We start from the raw sequence: 19,472 nt of genomic DNA on the forward strand, positions 1-19,472 counted from the left end.
GATTAGTTGTCCGTCCTGAATTCCATGCAGTTTTGGGGGATAAAAAGGGGACGGGGGGGGGGGCTAGGTGTCCAAGCACGAACACCCCCTCTGGCAGAGTGCCAGGCAGTATGGAGGGGAAGGCCCAAGGGAGAGAGAGAGAGCGAATGGGCTGGGAGCACCCCAGTTATACTGTTTTTCTGGGGGCGGGGAGAAGGGTTTCACCCCTCCTAGGTTCCCAGGTGGCAAAAAGGTGACAACAGACTTAATCTGTGGCTTGGGGTGGAGTAGTGAGAATTTGGAAATCTATTCTAATTCCAATGGCTTTTGCAACTGGAACTTCTCTGCTGACGAGATTAGCATTCAGGAACAATGGGAGCGATCTGTGCAAACGTCCTGGGTCGCTGCGGCTGGGTTGGAGGAATGACTCATCATGATATTTGGATTGCTGCTGATGGCCCATTAAGCTGTGGATGTTGCAAGGGGGGTGGTGGCAATGACTATGTGACAGCCTGCTTCTCATGACATGGCTGAGGTCTGGTCAGTAGTTGCACAGGAACATGGAGTCTCTCTGGCTCACTGGAGATGGCCCTTGCTTCTGTTTCCTAGCTGCTGGCTGCACGGAGCTCGCAAGAGCGGCCGTGTCAGTTTCAAACGGACCGTGCAGCGACCGTCCAGTAGCATTTGGAGCGGGCGCGTGGCTGGGAAGTAGTCATGTGCCTGCATAGCAGGTTGCCAGGTCCAGTCCAGGAGTTTTAGGCAGGCCCGTATGCTAACAGCGAGAAAGAGATAGAAAGGGAAAAGAGAGATAGGGGTAAAGAGAAAGAGAGACGGATAAGGAGAGAGAGAAAGAGGGTGAGAGAAAGAGGAAGGAAGGTAGGTAGGAGAGGGAAGAGAGAGAGGGAAGGAGGGAGAGAGAAATAAAGAGAGAGAAAGAGGAAGAGAGAGAAGGAGAGGGAGAGAAAGACAAAGAGGGAGGGGGGATGGTGCTGGTTGGTCTCCGGGGCTGCTCCAGCCCCAGGATGCCCATAAAAGGGCCGGGGAAGGGGGGCTGGCTGCCCCTGCTCCACGGGCCAGAGAAAAGCCCACCATGGGCTGCATCCTGTATGTTTGACACCCCTGCTCTAGGGTGTGATTCTGAGGAGTCACGAGCGTCATCCTCAAGAAGCGCCCTGACATGGCAGCTGGTCTGAAGTCAAGTCAGTCTTTATTACGGACCACAGGGCATTCAGAAGCAGAGTAAAACACTTGAAAACAGAAGCAGAAAACTGCTAAAAATACTGATATAAAATTAACTAACTACATAAAACCTCTCTATGCATCACTTGTCTTAGGATACCTACAGTTAAAAGGGTAGAATCTGGATAAATTAGGCACTGTTATATTATTTCAGCTGGTATTTTCATTGCAGAAGATAGAGACTTGGCCAAAGAAACCTAATTCTTTGGTCAACCCCTGCCAATAAGATCTTCAGCTCAGAGAACATTGTCTCATCAGCCAACAGCAGTTTCAATAAAAGAAGCGTGCCTGTACATAAAAACGGAAGAAAAGCCCTGCTGGATCAGGCCAAGGCCCATCAAGTCCAGCAGCCTGTTAACACAGTGGACAATTAAGTGCCTCTAGGAAGCCCACAAACAAGACGACTGCAGAAGCACCGTCCTGCCTGTGTTCCACAGCACCTAATATGACAGGCATGCACCTCTGATACCAGAGAGAATAAAAGCTCCAGTGGAAAAACATGTGAACCGATGTCTCTGGAGGCAGAGAGAGGGGGTCGCCAAGGATCCCTCTGGAGGGTTCTGTGCTGTTCTTTACTGATGGTTGGTTCCCCTGAAAAGGGGAGGGGGCTTCAGTGACCACACAGATAGCAACTCTGGGGCTAAATGTTCAAGATAGGTCAGTGTCGGCTTTACAGTCAATTAGAATTGTTTTTAGCTTTTGATTTGACTTGACCGAGAGAAGCCCAGTTCTTTGCAATTGTCTGAGTTTGTATTTCTTGGGGACTTCCAGTACATTATAACTGTCAGAGGCTGAAAAAAAACTAATGCAATTTTCTTTGTCTTTGGTTTGATGTATTGCATTCTTTTCATCTATTGATTGGCCGATGGGATTCCTCGTTCTTTCTTGAATGCTCGAGGACAGGAATGGATGATGAACTGGGCCATAACTTCCTCTTTCAGGGATCGCCAGTGTCCTTTGAGGAGGTAGCCATGTTCTTCACGGAGGAAGAATGGGCTCTGCTGGATCCAGGCCAAAGACAACTCTTCTGGGAAGTGACAGAGGAAAATTATGAGACAGTCGCCTCTCTGGGTAAGGATCGTTTCCCATTTGTTAGGAACACAGAAGAGAAGGGAGGGGACGGCGTCTTCCTTTGACACTCTTGAATTTCAGGAGACCATTCCCTTTGCCACAGAGGAAGGAATGGAACTCCTTCAGCTGGGGATGTTAAAGTGCCAAAAAAGGAAAGCTCTAAGTATTTCAATACTGTTTTGTCTGTCAGGGAATATTTCTCCGGAAATCTTAGAAGAACGGGGAGGTGAACTTTGCCCTCCTTTGCCCCCTTGCCCCAGACAGAACCCCCCCCCCCAACCTTCCTTCCCCTGGAAGTTCCTGATGTTCAGCTGTTGTTCTGCTTTGGCACTTTCTGCTCTAACTTTCACCAGTTGTCGTTTCAAGTCTTTGGTATTTTCTGCCAGTAATGTGGCATCATCAGCATATCTCAAGTTGCTCATGTTCCTCCACCCAATTTTCACTCCAACTTCTTCTAAATCTAATCCACGGTAAGAACTGGCCATTGATTCCTACTTTCTGCTTCCTATTTTTTAGGCAGCTCTCAATCCATAAGAGGACTTATCCTCTTATCCCATGACTATGAAGTTTGCTTAGCAGTCTTTGGTGGGGGACTTTGTCAAAAGCCTTTTTGAAATCCAAATACACAGTGTCCACAGACTCACTCCTGTCCACATGCTTATTGACACTTCCCAAAAACTCTAACAGGTTAGTGAGACAGGACCGATCTCTGTAGAAGCCACGTTGGTTTTTCTTCAGCAGGGCTTGCCCTTCTATATGCTTGACGATTCTATCTTTGATCATGCTGGCCCCGCCTTCTGCTGGGTGAGTCTTTCATTGAGTTAGGCTCCTCCTGGCCAGAGGCAGACCACAGTTAGCTGGGCTCAGGGTAGGCGTGGGAAAGAGAGCTGCTGAACTGGGAGTCTTCAGGGGCAGCTTGTCTGGGAAATTATCAGGGAAGTACAGGAAAAAACTGAACCACTTCAGCAATGGATTGCAGCAGCATGGCTAGTGAGGGGGCTGAGGCAGTGACATGCAATGTCTGCGGCATGTTGGTATTCTTACCTGAGGGTAACAGCAGTTACATGGCTTTTCTTAAGTTCTTATGATCTAAGGGAAGAAAAGGCTTCCTGTTAATGTTCTACCGTTGCGATGTTATAATACTGATAAGCGGAATTCATCTCTCTCTTAGCTTGGATACATTCTTTATCAAATCAGGGCTTCCGTCCCATTACTACATTAACGTCTCTAACAAGGAATAGATAAGGGGTAGACAAGAAAGCAATTAAAAGCGAAAAAGCATTCCAAAGCCACTTCAAAACAAGTCCAATTATAGCTGTCTAATACTTATAGAGTTCCGATGGAGCCTTGCAATGTTATCAGCCGGCTGATTTATGAAATAAAATCACCTCCGTCCCTTTATTTCATTCTCCATAGGTTTGGCTGATTTAAAGCCAGAAATTAATTATTGTTTAAAGTTCCAAGTACAATTATTAAACAGACACACACACAAAGACCCAAAACAGACACACCGAGCAGGCAGACCAAGACTCACTTACTGTAGCCCGTCGCTCATTCTGTCGTTTCCAACAGATCAGAGACAGAAGCTCAAGAAAATACACTTCTCCTCCTCCTGCACTTAGACAAGGATCTCCTTTAATTAGGAGACTGCCAGGTCACTCAGACCCACGAAATGAGGATAGCTTAGAAAGCTCCCTTCTCAGAGAGATTCTAACTGGTCGCCATGTTGCTCCACCTCCCAGGTTCCCAGTCTTAATTTCAGATTTTTCTGCAAACCTGGGTGATTTTTCTAGGTTTTAGGAAATCTATGTTTATGGCTCCCTCTTTTTTTAATTTCAGACTTTTCTGCAAACCTGGGTGCTTTTTTTAGGTTTTTAGAAATATCTGTCCATGGCTCGAGCCTCCAGTTTTATATCTGTCCATATTTTTCCTTTTTTTAAAAACAAAATACCTTATTTTTCCATGTCTAAGATGACCCCGTGTATAAGACGCCCCTTATATTTTTAAACCTAAAATTAAGAAATCAGGGGTCGCCTTATACATGGGGACGTAGGGAAAAATCCGGGGGGGGGGGGGGGAGAGCGGGGACCCTGGGGAGGCGATTGGCCAGCCAGCCAGGGCCACCAGGCTCTTCCCTCTGCTCTTTCCCCCGACTGCCAGCTGGCAGTCAAGGGGAAAAGGGGAGGCCAGCCAGGGCGACCGGGCTCTTCCTGCCAGCTTCAGCTCTTCCCACCGCCTGCCAGCTCACAGGAGGGGGGAAGAGGTGGGGTGGCCAGCCTCTGCTCTTTCTCCCAATGGGCTAAAAAGAATGGAGGCCAGCCAGGGCGAAGAGAAGAGGGGGAGAAGAGCCCGGTCACCCTGGCCGGTGTCCGCTCTTTCTCCCAACTGTCAGCTGACAGTTGGAAGAAAGAAGGGAGGCGATCCACGGCGACCTCCCCCCTGCATTCCATGTATACGACGACCCCTATTTTTCTACCTAATTTTTTTTTAAAGGGTCGTCTTATACACGGAAAAATATGGTATATTTTAAAATACAAGTGTTTTTTTTTAAAGCATTTCTTTTTTCCATTCTGTCTCTGTGTGCTTCCTGCATGAACACAAGAGAACTGTATCTGCTAACTGGTATTTCTAGCTTTTCATTCTTCTTGGACTTCTGTATCTCTTTTCCAGTTCCAGAATTGAGGGAGATGGTGAGGGACAAGGAATCGGCAAGGGTGGTTGTTGGAAAAGTTGAAGTTCTGCAGATGGAAGCAAACTCTAGGTATAAAGCAGTACCAAAGCGAGAGTGCGGAAGGAAAAGGAAAGCCAAACAGAAGAAGAGGAAAAGATTGGTTGGCTACCAGACCAGAAATCTACCTGAAATCTCAGCCCAAGAAGAAATACAGAAGAAAAAGAGGCGGCTTAAGGGTGCCATAAAAGACACAAGGTTCAGCTGGAAAACGTATAATTGCCTGGAGTGTGGGAAAAGCTTCTATTATAATAGCATACTAACTGCACATCAAAGGGTTCACACAGGGGAGAAGCCATACAAATGCCTGGAGTGTGGAAAGTGCTTCTCTCGGAATGACAGCCTAAATGCACATCAAACGGTTCACAAGGGGGAGAAGCCATACAAATGCCTGGAGTGTGGAAAAGGCTTCTTTAGCAATGGTGCGCTAACTAAACATCAAAGGGTTCACACAGGGGAGAAGCCGTACAAATGCCTGGAGTGTGGAAAGTGCTTCTTTCGGAGTACTCAGCTAATTGCACATAAAAGTGTTCACACAGGGGAGAAGCCATACAAATGCCTTGAGTGTGGAAAGTGCTTCTCTCGGAATGACAGCCTAAATGCACATCAAAGGGTTCACACGGGGGAAAAGCCATATAAATGCTTAAAGTGTGGAAAGTGCTTCTCTCGGAATTCCATTCTAACTAAACATCAGAAGGTTCACACAGGGGAGAAGCCATACAAATGCCTGAAGTGTGGAAAGTGCTTCTCTCGGAAAGACAGCCTAACTGCACATCAAAGGGTTCACACAGGGGAGAAGCCATACAAATGCCTGGAGTGTGGAAAGTGCTTCTTTTGCAATGGCGATCTAACTAAACATCAAAGGGTTCACACAGAAGAAAAGCCATATAAATGCCTGGAGTGTGGAAAGTGCTTCTTTCAGAGTACGCAGCTAACTCAACATCAAAGTGTTCACACAGCAGAGAAGCCATACAAATGCCTGGCATGTGGAAAGTGCTTCTCTTGTAATGGTAACCTAACTGCACATAAAAGGGTTCACACAGGGGAGAAGCCATACAAATGCCTGGAGTGTGGAAAGTGCTTCTCTCAGAATTCCTCCCTAACTACACATAAAAGGGTTCACACGGGGGAGAAGCCATACAAATGCCTGGAGTGTGGAAAGTGCTTCTCTGGCCGCCTAACTGCACATAAAAGGGTTCACACAGCGGAGAAGCCATACAAATGCCTGGAGTGTGGAAAGTGCTTTCAGAATACTCAGCTAACTCAACATCAAAGGGTTCACACAGGGGAGAAGCCATACAAATGCCTGGAGTGTGGAAAGTGCTTCTCTCACAATTCCTCCCTAACTGCACATAAAAGGGTTCACACGGGGGAGAAGCCATACACATGCCTGGAGTGTGGAAAGTGCTTCTCTGGCCGCCTAACTGCACATAAAAGGATTCACACAGCAGAGAAGCCATACAAATGCCTGGAGTGTGGAAAGTGCTTCTCTCGGAAAGACAGCCTAACTGCACATCAATGGGTTCACACAGCGGAGAAGCCATACAAATGCCTAGAGTGTGGAAAGTGCTTCTCTCGGAATGGCGACCTAACTGCACATAATAGGGTTCACACGGGGGAGAAACCATACACATGCCTGGAGTGTGGAAAGTGCTTTTCCTGCAATGGCGACCTAACTAAACATCAAAGGGTTCACACAGCGGAGAAGCCATACAAATGCCTGGAGTGTGGAAAGTGCTTCTCTCACAATCCCTCCCTAACTGCACATAAAAGGGTTCACACGGGGGAGAAGCCATACACATGCCTGGAGTGTGGAAAGTGCTTCTCTCACAATTCCTCCCTCACTGCACATCAAAGGGCTCACACGGGGGAAAAGCCCTACAAATGCCTGGAATGTGGAAAGTGCTACTCTCAGAATTGTGAGCTAACTGCACACCAAAGGGTTCACACAGGGGAGAAGCCATTCAAATGCATGGAGTGTGGAAAGTGCTTCTCTTGGAGTGGCCACCTAACTAAACATCAAAGTGTTCACACAGGGGAGAAGCCATACAAATGCCGGGAGTGTGGAAAATGCTTCTCTAGGAATGACAGCCTAACTGCACATCAAAGGGTTCACACGGGGGAGAAGCCATACAAATGCCTGGAGTGTGGAAAGTGCTTCTCTCAGAATTTCATTCTAACTAAACATCAGAAGGTTCACAGCGGTGAAGCCACATAAAATGGGAGTGTGGAAAGAAGTTCATCCACAGCTGTATCCTAACCTTACAATGGAACAAGTTTAGCCAGCTTCACTCATCAAAGAGCCACAGGAAATGGTGTGTAAGAGACTAGGTTTAACTCATCAGATATCAGAAGCTAATCAGGGTCAATACTTGGGGGACCACCAAGGAAGATACTGCAGAGGAAGGCCCTGGCAAACCCCCTCTGCTGTTCACTTGCCTTGAAAGGCCTTTGATGGGTCACCCTTAGTCACCTGTGACTTGATGGCACTTGACACAAACACAACACAGTCACCCGCCGGAAACTGTTTTCATAACCCATATACATTCAGTTGCTATGGAAGAGAATAACTAGAAGTCAAGATGAACATCTTCATGCCTTCCTCATGAAGATGCTGTTGTAGGTTTCAATATATTGATTATAGATATTGACATATGACGGCTTTTAATTCATTGTTCTCAAATATGTTTAGGCTATGGAACTATGTATGTGAAACCACAGAGAGAAGCTAGCTCAGGGAACAGCTGATAGTCCAACTCTAGGCTTTGAGCCAACCTAGATAACAGCGGAACACAGTAAAAAAAATGACAAAACACCTTTTGCATTCGGCTTTTCTGCCTTTTAATCTAGACAAATTTTTTAGATATTCCTCGCTTTTAAGTATACTCAAGATGCCATTATATATAACTTTAAGGTTAGAGGTTGTTTTGACTTAGTAGTTAGACAATGAGCATATGTGTGAAACTTATGAATGTTATGAGAAAAGTGTTGTTTATATGACATTTCCTGATGCTGTCCATCAATTTATGACACCAAGGTTAAGGAATACGCTTGAGAGCAGACATTTAATTTGATTCCATGCATCACAAGTCCCTTTGAAGTCTGGGGAAATGACTATATTCCCATAGCGATATCTTATTGGTTCTCAGAACACCACCCTCCAAAATTGTATAAAAAGGGCTTGAAAATTGAGAGAAATTGGGACATCATCCCCCAGATTTGTTGTTAACAGTCTGTATGGGAAATTCTCTGCCAGGCATGTTTGCGTGCTGTCTGCCCTGCAACTTCTCCCCGGCACGATCATGGATGGGTTTGTTACCGAGTTGGTAATTTATCTGTAACTGTGTTTTATTCAGATCTATATTATTTTATTTGAACTAGTATTATATTGTGCATATATATTTTCATTTTACTAATTTCTGGACTATTTACAATAAAAAGGAATTGTTTACCATTCAAAATACGTTGTATCATCACTTGCAAGTGGCTGGTTAAATAAGGTAATGTGGTTTTTAATGAATCACAAAATCTAAAAACGTAGCCACAGAAGTACACTGATTGACTTCTTCAAAGCCTTATACTGAATCAGACCCTTCGTCCATCAATGTCAGTATTGTCTACTCAGACCAGCAGCAGCTCTCTAGGGTCTCAGGCAGAGGTCTTTCACATCATCTACTCACCTAACCCCTTTAACTAGAGATGCCGGGGATTGAACCTGGGACCTTCTGCAAGGTCTGAGACCTTCCTCTGAGCTCTGGAACGAAAGCATTTTTTCTTTTCTTCCATTCAGAAATTAGTTTTGGAACCCATACTCCTTCAAGGGCAACAGAAAACATGAAAATTTCTATTTATCACATTTCTATTCTGTCTTTCTGCTCAGTTAAGGGAACCCAATTTGGGCCCAGTATTTAGTCCTTTCAAGAGTGTTTATGTGCCCAGAATTTTTGTGAGGGCAAAATATTTCCTATATTCTATCTATGTAAAAGATCTTTATCCTAAGATAAGGAAAGAATAAGCACCAAGTTGAAAACGAACTGTAGTCATGGGGGAAAGGAGCAGTTGCAGGGTGGCACCGCAGATTTTTTACAGATTGTCAATCACTAAAGGGAAAGTCCTTTCTTTTTTCCAGGGGTGGGAAGGTAGGAGAGCTCCAGTAGGACCCTCAGACCATTCACTAAGTACAAGATGAATGGGGGATGAGTAGACCTGGTGTGGTGGGGAGGTAGTTGTGAATTTCCTACATTGTACAGGAGTTGGACTAGATGACCGCGGAGGCCCCTTCCACCTCTGTGTTTCTATGATTCACCAATCCTTCGAATTCTTGTAACCAAATAAGGCCCTTTTAGCTCAGTTGAAATTCATTTTATTAGTCTTCGCCCAATTCTCCAGCCTGTATCCTGGCTCTGTCTTCTACCGTATTTGCTACCCCTCCCAATTTAGCATCATCTGCAAATTTGCAAATCTGCAAATTTAATAAGCATCCCCTCTATTCCTTCTCCCAGATCATTTATAAAGATGTTGAACAACACAGGGCCCAGGACAGATCCCTGAGGCACTCCACTAGTTGCTCCTCTTCAAGTGGATGAGGAACCATTAACAAGCACTCTTTGGGTGCAATTTGTCAACCAGTTACAGATCCCCTTAACAGTAATAGGATCTAAACCACATTTTACCAACTCTCACCCTCCACTCTCTCCAAACCATGCATAATTTTAGAGACCTCTATCATGTCTCCCCTCAGCCGCCTTCTTTCCAGGCTAAACAGCCCTAAGGGTTTTAACCGCTCCTCATAGGGCAGTTGCTCTAGCCCCCTAATCATTTTGGTTGTTCTTTTGTGCACCTTCTCAAGCTCTGTAATATCCTTTTTTAGGTGTGGACTGTACACAGTATTCCAAGTGTGGTCTCACCATAGATTTGTACAAGGGCAGTATGATATCAGCAGTCTTATTCTCAATTCCTCGTCTAATTATGGCCGGCCAAAAGTTTTTTGGAAATCCAAATACACAATATCCACAGGCTCATTCCTGTCCACATGCTTATTGAGGCTTTCAAAAAACTCTAATAGGTTAGTGAGACAGGACCTACCCTTACAGAAGCCATGTTGGGTTTTGCCCAGCAGACCTTGCCCTTCTATATGCTTGACAATTCTATCTTTAATAATGCTTTCCACTAATTTACCCGGAACAGACGTTAAGCCAACTGGCCTGTAATTTCCTGGGTCCCCCCTGGAACCTTTTTTATAAACGGGTGTTACATTGGCCATTCTCCAGTCCTCTGGTACTCAGGCTGATCGAAGGGACACGTTACATATCTTTGTTAGAAGTTCAGCAATTTCCCATCTGAGTTCTTGAAGAACTCTAGGATGAATACCGTCTGGTCCCTGTAACTTGTTAGTTTGCAGTTTGTCTAGACATTCTAGGACTTCCTGCCTTGTTACCATCTAGCCTCTGCTAAAAACCTCCAGGGAAGGAGAGCTCACCACCTCCCGGGGAGGTCTGTTCCACTGAGGAACCGCTCTGCTAGAAAATTCTTCCTAATGTCGAGACGGAAACTCTTTTGATTTAATTTCAACACGTTGGTGATTTATACATTTATTTGTTTGGATACACATGGCCTGGCCTGACCAAGTGTCATTTATGTCAGATCTGCCCCCTCAAACAAATGAGTCCAACACCCGTTTAGTCGTTCCACAGACTAGTTCCATCTTTTCTGTACTGACCCCTGCTGGAGACCGTGGGGCACCGCGCCAGCTCTCTGTTGCACTTGCCCCCTTTGGCCAGCAGAGAGCAGCAAGGAGACATGACCCACAGAAAGAAATGCCAACTAAAAACTATAGGCAGAAATCATTCTCTAAACCAGTGGTTCTCAAAGTGGGCAGTACCACCCCCTGGGGTGGGGAGTGGGGGGGGCACTAAGAGGCAAGGGACAGCAGGGGGTGGGCTAGAGGTGGGCCCTTAAACTGTGTTGATGGATAGGGTAGGAGGCGCTGGGCAGGCTTTCTCCTGATGTTGCCTCCCAGCACTGACATTCGCAGGTGGACTTCCTCTAACTATGGAGGCTCCCTTTGGGGGCCCACCGACGGTCTGGTTTTGCAGGTATCTGATTTGCATGTATCACTGAGCTTTGTCCTCCTGAAGCCCATACCCCCCAAATCTTGATGTCCTCCAAAGCGCTATTGGACTTGAATTCAGCGATCCCCTTTTAAAGCGATCCATGCCAGAAAGCCAGTGGCTATCATTGCATCCACCCAACCCCCCCTTCCCCCACTGGATTGGAGCCCGGTTTCTGGCACTTTCTCCAGGGAAGGCAAGTGATGGCCGTCTCTTCCTCCCTCCTGCATTAGTCGTCCCGGGGCGGCTGCGAAGGAGGGCCGCCAAGTCCAAGTCGGGAGATTCCTGGAGATTTGGGGGATGGAGCCTGGGGTGGGCAGGGTTTGGGGAGGGACCCCAGCAGTGCCCTGGAGCCCACCCAATAAAGCCGCCGTTTCCTCCAGGGGAGGAAATCTCTTGTCATCCGGAGACCAGTTGCAATCCCGGGAGATCTCCAGGCAGGGGTTGGCAACCCCAAGAGATCCGGGGAAACCACTTCGGCAATTGAATGGGGGGAATCTTCTGCCTCCGGCTGTTCTTTAGGGCAGTGGTTCTCACCCTTTTTTGCTCGATTCCCCCCTATTACCATTGTTCAGAATATAATTCCCCCCCCTTCCCAAAATAGTGCATTCCCAAAAGGTGCATTCAAAATAATATGCGCTTTGCAGAACAGGGGTCCCAATTCCCCCCTCCCCCTAAAATCCCCCCTTGTCGAGAACCCCCTGCCTTATGGGCTTCTTGCAAAACTCGCCTCCGCCCCACGCGGAGTCCGGCTGGGCTCAACAAACCGGTCGGGGAGGCTGAAGAAGGGGAGGCGGGAGGCGGCCGGGAGCCGGAGCCCCTCCCCCTCCTCGCCCCCCCCACCCGCCTCTGGCCCGACTCCTGCTGGCGGCCGGCGGGACTGCGGGTGCTGCGAGCGGCAATGGCGCACTTCCGCCAGGAGGGGGCGGCCGAGAGCAGCGCTTTGCCGCTGTAGGATGGGGGGGGGGGCAGCGCTGCTTTCGTCCCCGAACGGCGCCTTCGCCATGAGACCCTCAATAAAGTCGCCCCCCCCTGCGATGGGCAGGACTTGAACCCTGCTCAGGACGGCGCTCTCAGCTGAGGGGTCCTCGGTCCCTTGTCCAGCCCTCGCTTGCTCGGAATTGCTTTCACCGCAGGGTCTCTTTTGGGATGCCTCCCCCCCCCCCGACGCCCCTGCTGCACCTGCCCCTTCCAGCCCCTTGGAGCCCTCCTCCCCCCGCCCTGGCTCGCTGGACATGTGACCCTTTCCTCGGCCACCTCTCCCTCCGTGCCCGGGAGAGCGCACAAGAGCCCTGCAGGGTTGGCCCAAGAGCCCCACCCCCAGCCACCGCGGGGGTGCAAAAGGAGAGTCCGTGTCTCGCTGTCTTGCCCAGGCTACGCTGCAGCGGCTATTCACAGGCGCGATCCCACTACTGATCGGCACGGGAGTTTTGACCTGCTCCGTCTCCGACCTGGGCCGGTTCACCCCTCCTTGGGCAACCTGGCGGGCCGCAGCTCCCCGCGGCCCGCCATATTGATGCCGGACTTAGTGCGGACACCCGATCGGCACAGCCCGCTGCAGCCCAGAACTCCTGAGCTCACGCGATCCGCCGGCCTCAGCCTCCCCGGCAGCCGGGATTACAGGCGCGCGCCACCGCGCCCGGCTGGGGCTTCGCTGGCCCAGGGACGGGCCTTATGCCGCGCCGGCGCCGACGTCACCGGGCCCGGACACGCCCCCTCGCCTCGCCACGCCTTCGCCAGCAGGGGGAGAGGCCTGACTCCGCTCCGCCCACGTCACGGGGCCCGGACACGCCCCTCCCTCGCTCGCGCGGGGCATGCCGGGAGCCGGACCGCCTAGGACGCGCCTGCGCACTCGCCGCCCTCCCTTTCCCCGCCAGCCAGCATGGGCCACCAGCAGCTCTACTGGAGCCACCCCAGGAAGTTCGGGCAGGGGTCGCGGTCCTGGTGGGTCGGGGGGACCGAGGGGAGGGGGAGGGGAGGGGAGGGGGCGGATGGGGATACACCCCCCCCATGAGGGTCCCCCCCCCGCCCCCGCCACGCGGCCTGGCTGACCGGGCCTCCGCCTCTGTGTCTCTCTCCTCCCCCCCCTCAGCCGCGTCTGCTCCAACCGCCACGGCCTCATCCGCAAGTACGGCCTCAACATGTGCCGCCAGTGCTTCCGCCAGTACGCCAAGGACATCGGCTTCGTCAAGGTGCGGGGCGGGGGGGATGGGGGGGTGTGGGGCAGGGGCGAAGGCCCGAAGGGGGTCGGTGGGCGCTCACGCTCTCCCCTCTCTCCCCCCCCCTGCAGCTCGACTGACCCACCCACGGACGCCCGGCACGGACGGGAAGCGGCCGCCGGAGACCGGCCAGCGGGGAGGTCAGGGGAGGGGGTCTGCTCGCCTGGCCTGGCCTGCCCACCCGCCCCACTGTTTTGATCATGAAATAAAGAGGCTGTGAGCAAGGCGCTGGGCGCTGCCTTCTTCTGGGCGGAGGGGGGAGGGGGTCGCTTGCCAAAGGACAGGTGCCCAGAGGACACTCCTAGGGGGCGGGGGGGGCGTTTTCTGCCATGGGGGGCACCTTCCCTTCCCCCTCAATCACTGTTACTCCTGGAAGTCCCTTAGGGGGGGTCATATACTGCAGCAAAGGTCCATTCCCAGGTAGCTCAACACAGACCAGGCTGGGGGCGTCATAGGAACAAAGGGGGTGCCTTTGCAGGTGGGAGGGGGTGGGTGGGTGCAGGGGCTGTTTTCTGTGAGCAAGGCGCTGGGCGCTGCCTTCTTCTGCGGGGAATGGGTGGGGGTCCCTTGTCAAAGGACAGGTGCCCAGAGGACATTCCTGGGGGCGGAGGGCGTTTTGGGAAGGGACAGAGGGCCCCCCCGTTGGGCAGCTTCCCCTCCCCCTCAATCACTGTTACTTTTGAAAGTCCCTTGGGAGGGATCATATACTGCAGAGCGGAGGCATTGGGTTCCACAAGACCAGGGACAGAAGGCACTGGTAGCTGTCTACTTCCTGGGGAGGGAGGCGCCTTTGCAGGCGGGAGGGGGTGGGGGTCCCTTGACAAAGGACAGGTGCCTACAAGGGAGGCAGAGACTCCTAGGGGCCTGGGTGCAGGGGCTCTTTTCTGATGGCGGGAGGGCCCATTTCACAGCTTGCCCATATCCACATCTGGGGGTCCCTTTGCAGGGGGATCATATACTCCGGGGGCTGTGGGAGGTTAGCTCCACAAGCTCAGGCACATTCCCAGGGACAGAAGGTAACACGTTGTCCCTGCACTGGAATTCTTCCTGCTTGAGTACTTGAGCACAGCCACTGCTTGCTTTTAATACCTTATTGCTTCTTTGCTGCCACTGCTGCAGTTTATGGGGTGGGGAGTGGTAAGCTGCAGTACTGCAGACCAAGTTCTGCTCATGACCTGAGTTCGATCCCAACAGAAGTTGGTTTCAGGTAGCCGACTCCAGGTTGACTCAGCCTTCCATCCTTCCGAGGTCGGTCAAATGAGTACCCAGCTTGCTGGGGGTGAAGGGAAGATGACTGGGGAAGGCACTGGCAAACCATCCCTTAAACAAAAGTCTGCCTAGGAAACGTCGGGATGTGACATCACCCCATGGGTCAGGAATGACCCGGTGCTTTCACAGGGGACCTTTACCTTATAGACGGCAGTGTGTCCCTGATTGGGACTACTGCGTTCTGAGAGCCCATTGCCAAAGTGGCAGGCCTCCAGCTCAAAGACTGGAATGAATACGGAGATGGGGGATTTGGGCCGTTCAGTTACTGAAAGAAACCAATGTAGGAATGTTTTCTGCTGGCAGAAGGGAACAAGGGCCCATTTCACAGCTTCCCCCTACCCACACCAATGCTACTCCAGCGAAGGGGGTGTTTGGCTCCACAAGCACCGGTCTGTTCCCATGGACAAAAGGGAACTCATGGCCCCCTGCGCTGGGTTTCTTCCTGCTTCAGGACTTGAGCACAGCCACTGCTTACATGGCATACCTTTTCACTCCTGCTGGGGTGGGTAGAAGGCAAATATGTCCCTGATTTGGAACTACTGTGTTCTGAGAGCTCATTGACAAAGTGACAGGCCTCCAGCGCAAGACCGGAATGAGTACCGAGAAGGCACTAGACAAGATGCACCACTTGTAAGGAGCCCACAGGTATGCTGTGCTGTTTGTGGGGTGGGGTGGGAGGTCCCACAATGGCTGGTGGCAGTGAATCAAAACCTCCATGCTCAAGAGGCAATTTCAACATACTTTAGGGCACACACCCGGTGAGCACTGGTGCCTTCATACTGCCCTAATTTGCTTGGGAAACCAAAGTCTGTTGGCGGCAGCACCATACCTGACTTTGGCTAAGGCAGAAACTGATTTGCTGAAGGGAAAGTCCCTGCATCCCAACCAGAAAGAGACTTCAGGAGGAAATCTTGTTTATTTAGATTCATACCATGCCTTTGTCCCCAATGGTGATCCAAAATGACTTACATCATTCTCCGTTTTATCCTTGCAACAGCCCTGTGAGGTAGGTCAAACAAAGTGTGTGACTGGCTCAAGGTAACACAGCAACCTCCCATGGTAGTGTCAATTCAAACCTGGCATTCCCAGCTCCTAGTCTGAAACAACTGCACCACACTGAAATTTAATATCAGTGGCTTGGCTTCCCTGTTGCATAAAGACATCCGTCCCTTTTTTGATAACAGTAACAGCTAATCTGAATAGGAGTCAAATTATTATAATCATTTGACCGAACAAGAGGTGGTTACGATAAGCAAGTGGCCCAGTTTGCATAGCTGTGCTTTCTTTTTATTCCAAGTTTTCAAAAAGTAGCTTTTATTTATTTCTCTTAATCATTTCGGTTCCACTTACTTCACCAAAGTATCAATGCAAGAATAACATAATCACAAATCAAATTGTAGCTAAATTAAAACCACTTACAGTACTACTGATAAAGTTCCTAAGAGCAAGTGATGGCTGCCAACTTGGATGGCTTTAAGAGGGTAGGGGATGTGTTCATGAAGAAGAAGGCTATCCATAGCTACTAGTCAAAATGGATACCTGTCATGATGCATACCTATTTTCTCCTGGATCAGAGGAGCACGCCTGTTATATGAGGTGCTTTGGAACACAGGCAGGATAAATGCTGCTGCTTGTGGATTTCTTAGAGCCACCTGGTTGGCCACTGTGTGAACAGATTGCTGGACTTGATGGTGTGATCCAGTATGGCTTCTGTTCTAATGAAGTTTGAAATAAAATTGTAAATGCAATGCAATTGAAAACAGATTAACTGCAAATTCTACAAGTGACAGATGGCAATATGAAAGAGGTGCTGAGTGTACAGTAACATGATGGATTAATGAAAGACATGCCTAGGGTTGTGCATATTGATAAACCTGAACCGAAAATAAATCCATATTAGTTGTTTGCAATATTTGGTTTTTGGTTTTACTGAATACAAAACATGGAAATAAAGCCGGATCAGCCGAATACTGCAGATTAGCTTTGGATTACACACATTAACAGATCACTTCAGGATACAATGGTTTCATATTAACAGACCATACCCCCATTAGCACATTATCTTGATACTTACAGGACAATGATTAGCACATTACTTTTGCAGGACAGTACTCAGCTCAAACCCAACCCCTTTCTGACTATATATTACTCTTCCTACACACTTGACACTGAGAGACACCATCCTTCAGTGTTACTCCTCTGAAGATGCCTGCCACAGTTGCTGGCGAAACGTCAGGAAAGAAAATTCCAAGACCACGGTTACACAGCCCGGATAACCTACAAGAACCAGTTTTAAAATTCTCGGGGGGGGGGCATTTTTTGAGGTAGTCAACCAAATTTGCTGCATAGCTGCAAGGGACTTTCCTTGCATGGACCCCAAAGTTTGGGACGGAGTCTGATTTTATGGGGTCCAGAAGGGAGTCACCTCACCTTCCTCCATAGAGAAGCATTATAAACTACCCTACTTTTCTATGTAGGAGGGGGGACGACTCCTTCCAGACCCCATAAAATCAGACCCTCTGACCCAATCTTCAAACTTCGGGGTTTATGCAAGGAGAGTCCCTTGAAGCTAAAATTTGGGAACTCTACTTCCAAAAATGCTCCTACAGGAGCTTCAAACAAATCCCCGTACGCTATTTCTGTAAAACCAGAAATAAAGCCAAAATACCCCTTTACCGGTATAGGTATTTGGCTTATTCCGGGTTTACCAAAAATATTGAGCCCAATAAACTGGAACCTGAAATTTACTGATTTTTTTTTTTGTTTGCACGACTTTAGGCGTGCTTGCTTACCTGAAAGAGTGATGGCAGTTTCCCATCAAACAAAAATATGACAAATTCTGATCACTTCTGAGGCCATTTTCTGCTCTTACATAAATATATATTCACATGGTCTTCAAAGCAGCAAAAATGTTTTACATTTCAGTATCACTAAAGAAACATAATAAACATTGAGCATTGCCACAGACAACGTGAAAAGTTGTAACTGCCTTTAGAAAAGTGATGAGTTTCCAGAAGGTAGTACTGAGATGCTATAGGTCAGTGATGGCGAACCTTTTAGAGACCGAGTGCCCAAACTGCAACCGAAAACCCACTTATTTATCGCCGAGTGCCAATGTGGCAATTTAACCTGAATACCACCCCCAGAGGGGGCCAAGAGGGAGAGGCTAGGGTTGCCAAGTTCCTCTTCGCCATGAGTGGGAGGTTTTTGGGGTGGCGCCTGAGGAGGGTGGGGTTTGGGGAAGGACTTCAGTGCCATAGAGTCCAATTGCCAAAGTGGCAATTTTTTCCAGGGGAACTGATCTCTATTGGTTGGAGATCACCCGGGGCGGGGCAGAGCCAGAAAGGCCAGTGGCTTGGAGGAACCGCGCGTGCCGGCAGAGAGGGCTACGCGTGCCGGAAGTGGCACGCGTGCCATAGGTTCGCCAACACGGCTATAGGTGGTCCTGTGAAGGAGGCTTTTATCTATTAAAAGACAACCTGGCCTAGGACAACAAACCCTTTTGGAACCCAGACTCCTAGCAGAGATGTTCCCTCAGATGTCCCAGGCTTGAGAATGTCTGGAGCTATAAATAGCTCAAACCTGTACAGCAGCAAGCAACTGGTGGTCCTGAACTGTCTTCAAGGGCAGCCCCATAGAGAGGCTGTTGCAAAGGTGTGGTTAATAGGCCATGCAATGGAATGGCAAGGATTGTTAGAGGGGAAATAGCTGGCATAACTCTCACAAGTGGATTAAAAGCACTCCTAGCCAGAGTTGCCGGGAATTGGGAGCAAAGACGGAGGGCAGGGGAAATCCTGACCTGAAAAATAGATGGAAGGGGGGAGTACGTTTGACCCTGCCTAGGTTGAGTAAATTCACAACTACCTGGGTGGCCAGGCTGCCTGCTTTAGATGACATTTTAGTATTTGGATCCCTTCCTCCATTTCTCCACTCTAGTTTTCCACTAACCAAGGATGTCTCTGAACATGAACAGAGGGCCTTTGGACTTTCACGGAGTAACTACAGCTGACTGGGCCCCTTTAATAAATTAAACATTTCAAGTACAGTTTTTAAAGCTGTTTTTTGTTCTTGGTCTACAAAATATGAAAGGGTTAAACTGGCAGAGTGCTGTTTGCTAGAGCGGCCAAGTACCGATGGGAGGGGGTGTGCAGAGCCGTGAATTTCTCTGCAACCGCATCAGGAGGCGAAGCATCTGGAGGGGGGGGGATGCACAGAGCGGTGAGCTGGGAATGGGGAGAGATGCATTGGGGGGGGGGCACACAGCAGAAGGGAGCCCTCCGCTTTGGGGCGAGGGTCTTTCCACTTCAGGGGAAAGGGAGCCTCTTCTCTATTCAGATGCATAATAAGGTCACCAGTAGAGCATCTTCTAAGGTACTGGGGTGGGGGGGCTTTGCAATCCAGGAGGAAGCTGTTCCCAGGGAACCCACAAAAACAGAGAGAGACAGTCTGTTTTCTTCCTGCCCTCCAGGAGGGGATTTGGTTTTAATTTTATCTGTAGCCGCAGAAAGGGAAGAGGAAGGAAGAGAACAAAGGCCCGACTGCAGAGATCCATGCAGGGGCCAGAATTGGGGGTGGGGGGTATGGGAGGCTCCTCCGGAACCCAGAGCAATCCCTGCCAACTCCAACTGGAAAGACCCCTCCGTGCCCAGCACTTGCGGTCAGGACAGGTGTTCCTAGCCTAGATGGGCCAACGGCAGCTTCATATGTCCATATGATGGACATGCATAGCTCAGTGGAAGAGCATCTGCTTTGCAGACGGGGGTTGCCACACCCAGGCCCTGGCTTTGCCACCTTATCCTTTCCTTTTATCCCTTAGAAGCTCCTTGATCAATTGATCTTGAGCAGCATATATCTAGT

At 49.5% G+C, this 19,472-nt stretch overlaps 2 protein-coding genes across 2 annotated transcripts in view; both read left to right on the top strand.

Moving 5' to 3' along the window:
* The window catches only part of LOC130478852 (zinc finger protein 345-like), a 29,704-nt gene extending 16,740 nt beyond the window's left edge, over positions 1 to 12,964 (top strand). Inside the window, exons 3-6 of the mRNA XM_056851095.1 lie at positions 4,960 to 4,979; positions 5,557 to 6,438; positions 6,601 to 7,043; positions 12,323 to 12,964. Of these exons, the coding sequence (XP_056707073.1) occupies positions 4,960 to 4,979; positions 5,557 to 6,438; positions 6,601 to 7,043; positions 12,323 to 12,964 (1,987 nt within the window). The remainder of the gene's footprint in view (positions 1 to 4,959; positions 4,980 to 5,556; positions 6,439 to 6,600; positions 7,044 to 12,322) is intronic.
* The window catches only part of LOC130479799 (40S ribosomal protein S29), a 75,033-nt gene extending 61,580 nt beyond the window's left edge, over positions 1 to 13,453 (top strand). Inside the window, exons 2-4 of the mRNA XM_056852235.1 lie at positions 13,005 to 13,071; positions 13,220 to 13,319; positions 13,418 to 13,453. Of these exons, the coding sequence (XP_056708213.1) occupies positions 13,010 to 13,071; positions 13,220 to 13,319; positions 13,418 to 13,426 (171 nt within the window). The 5' untranslated portion in view covers positions 13,005 to 13,009 and the 3' untranslated portion in view covers positions 13,427 to 13,453. The remainder of the gene's footprint in view (positions 1 to 13,004; positions 13,072 to 13,219; positions 13,320 to 13,417) is intronic.
* The last annotated feature ends 6,019 nt before the right edge of the window (positions 13,454 to 19,472 follow it).

This window comes from Euleptes europaea, chromosome 6 (genome assembly GCF_029931775.1).
Source record: "Euleptes europaea isolate rEulEur1 chromosome 6, rEulEur1.hap1, whole genome shotgun sequence".
Taxonomy (NCBI): domain Eukaryota; kingdom Metazoa; phylum Chordata; class Lepidosauria; order Squamata; family Sphaerodactylidae; genus Euleptes; species Euleptes europaea.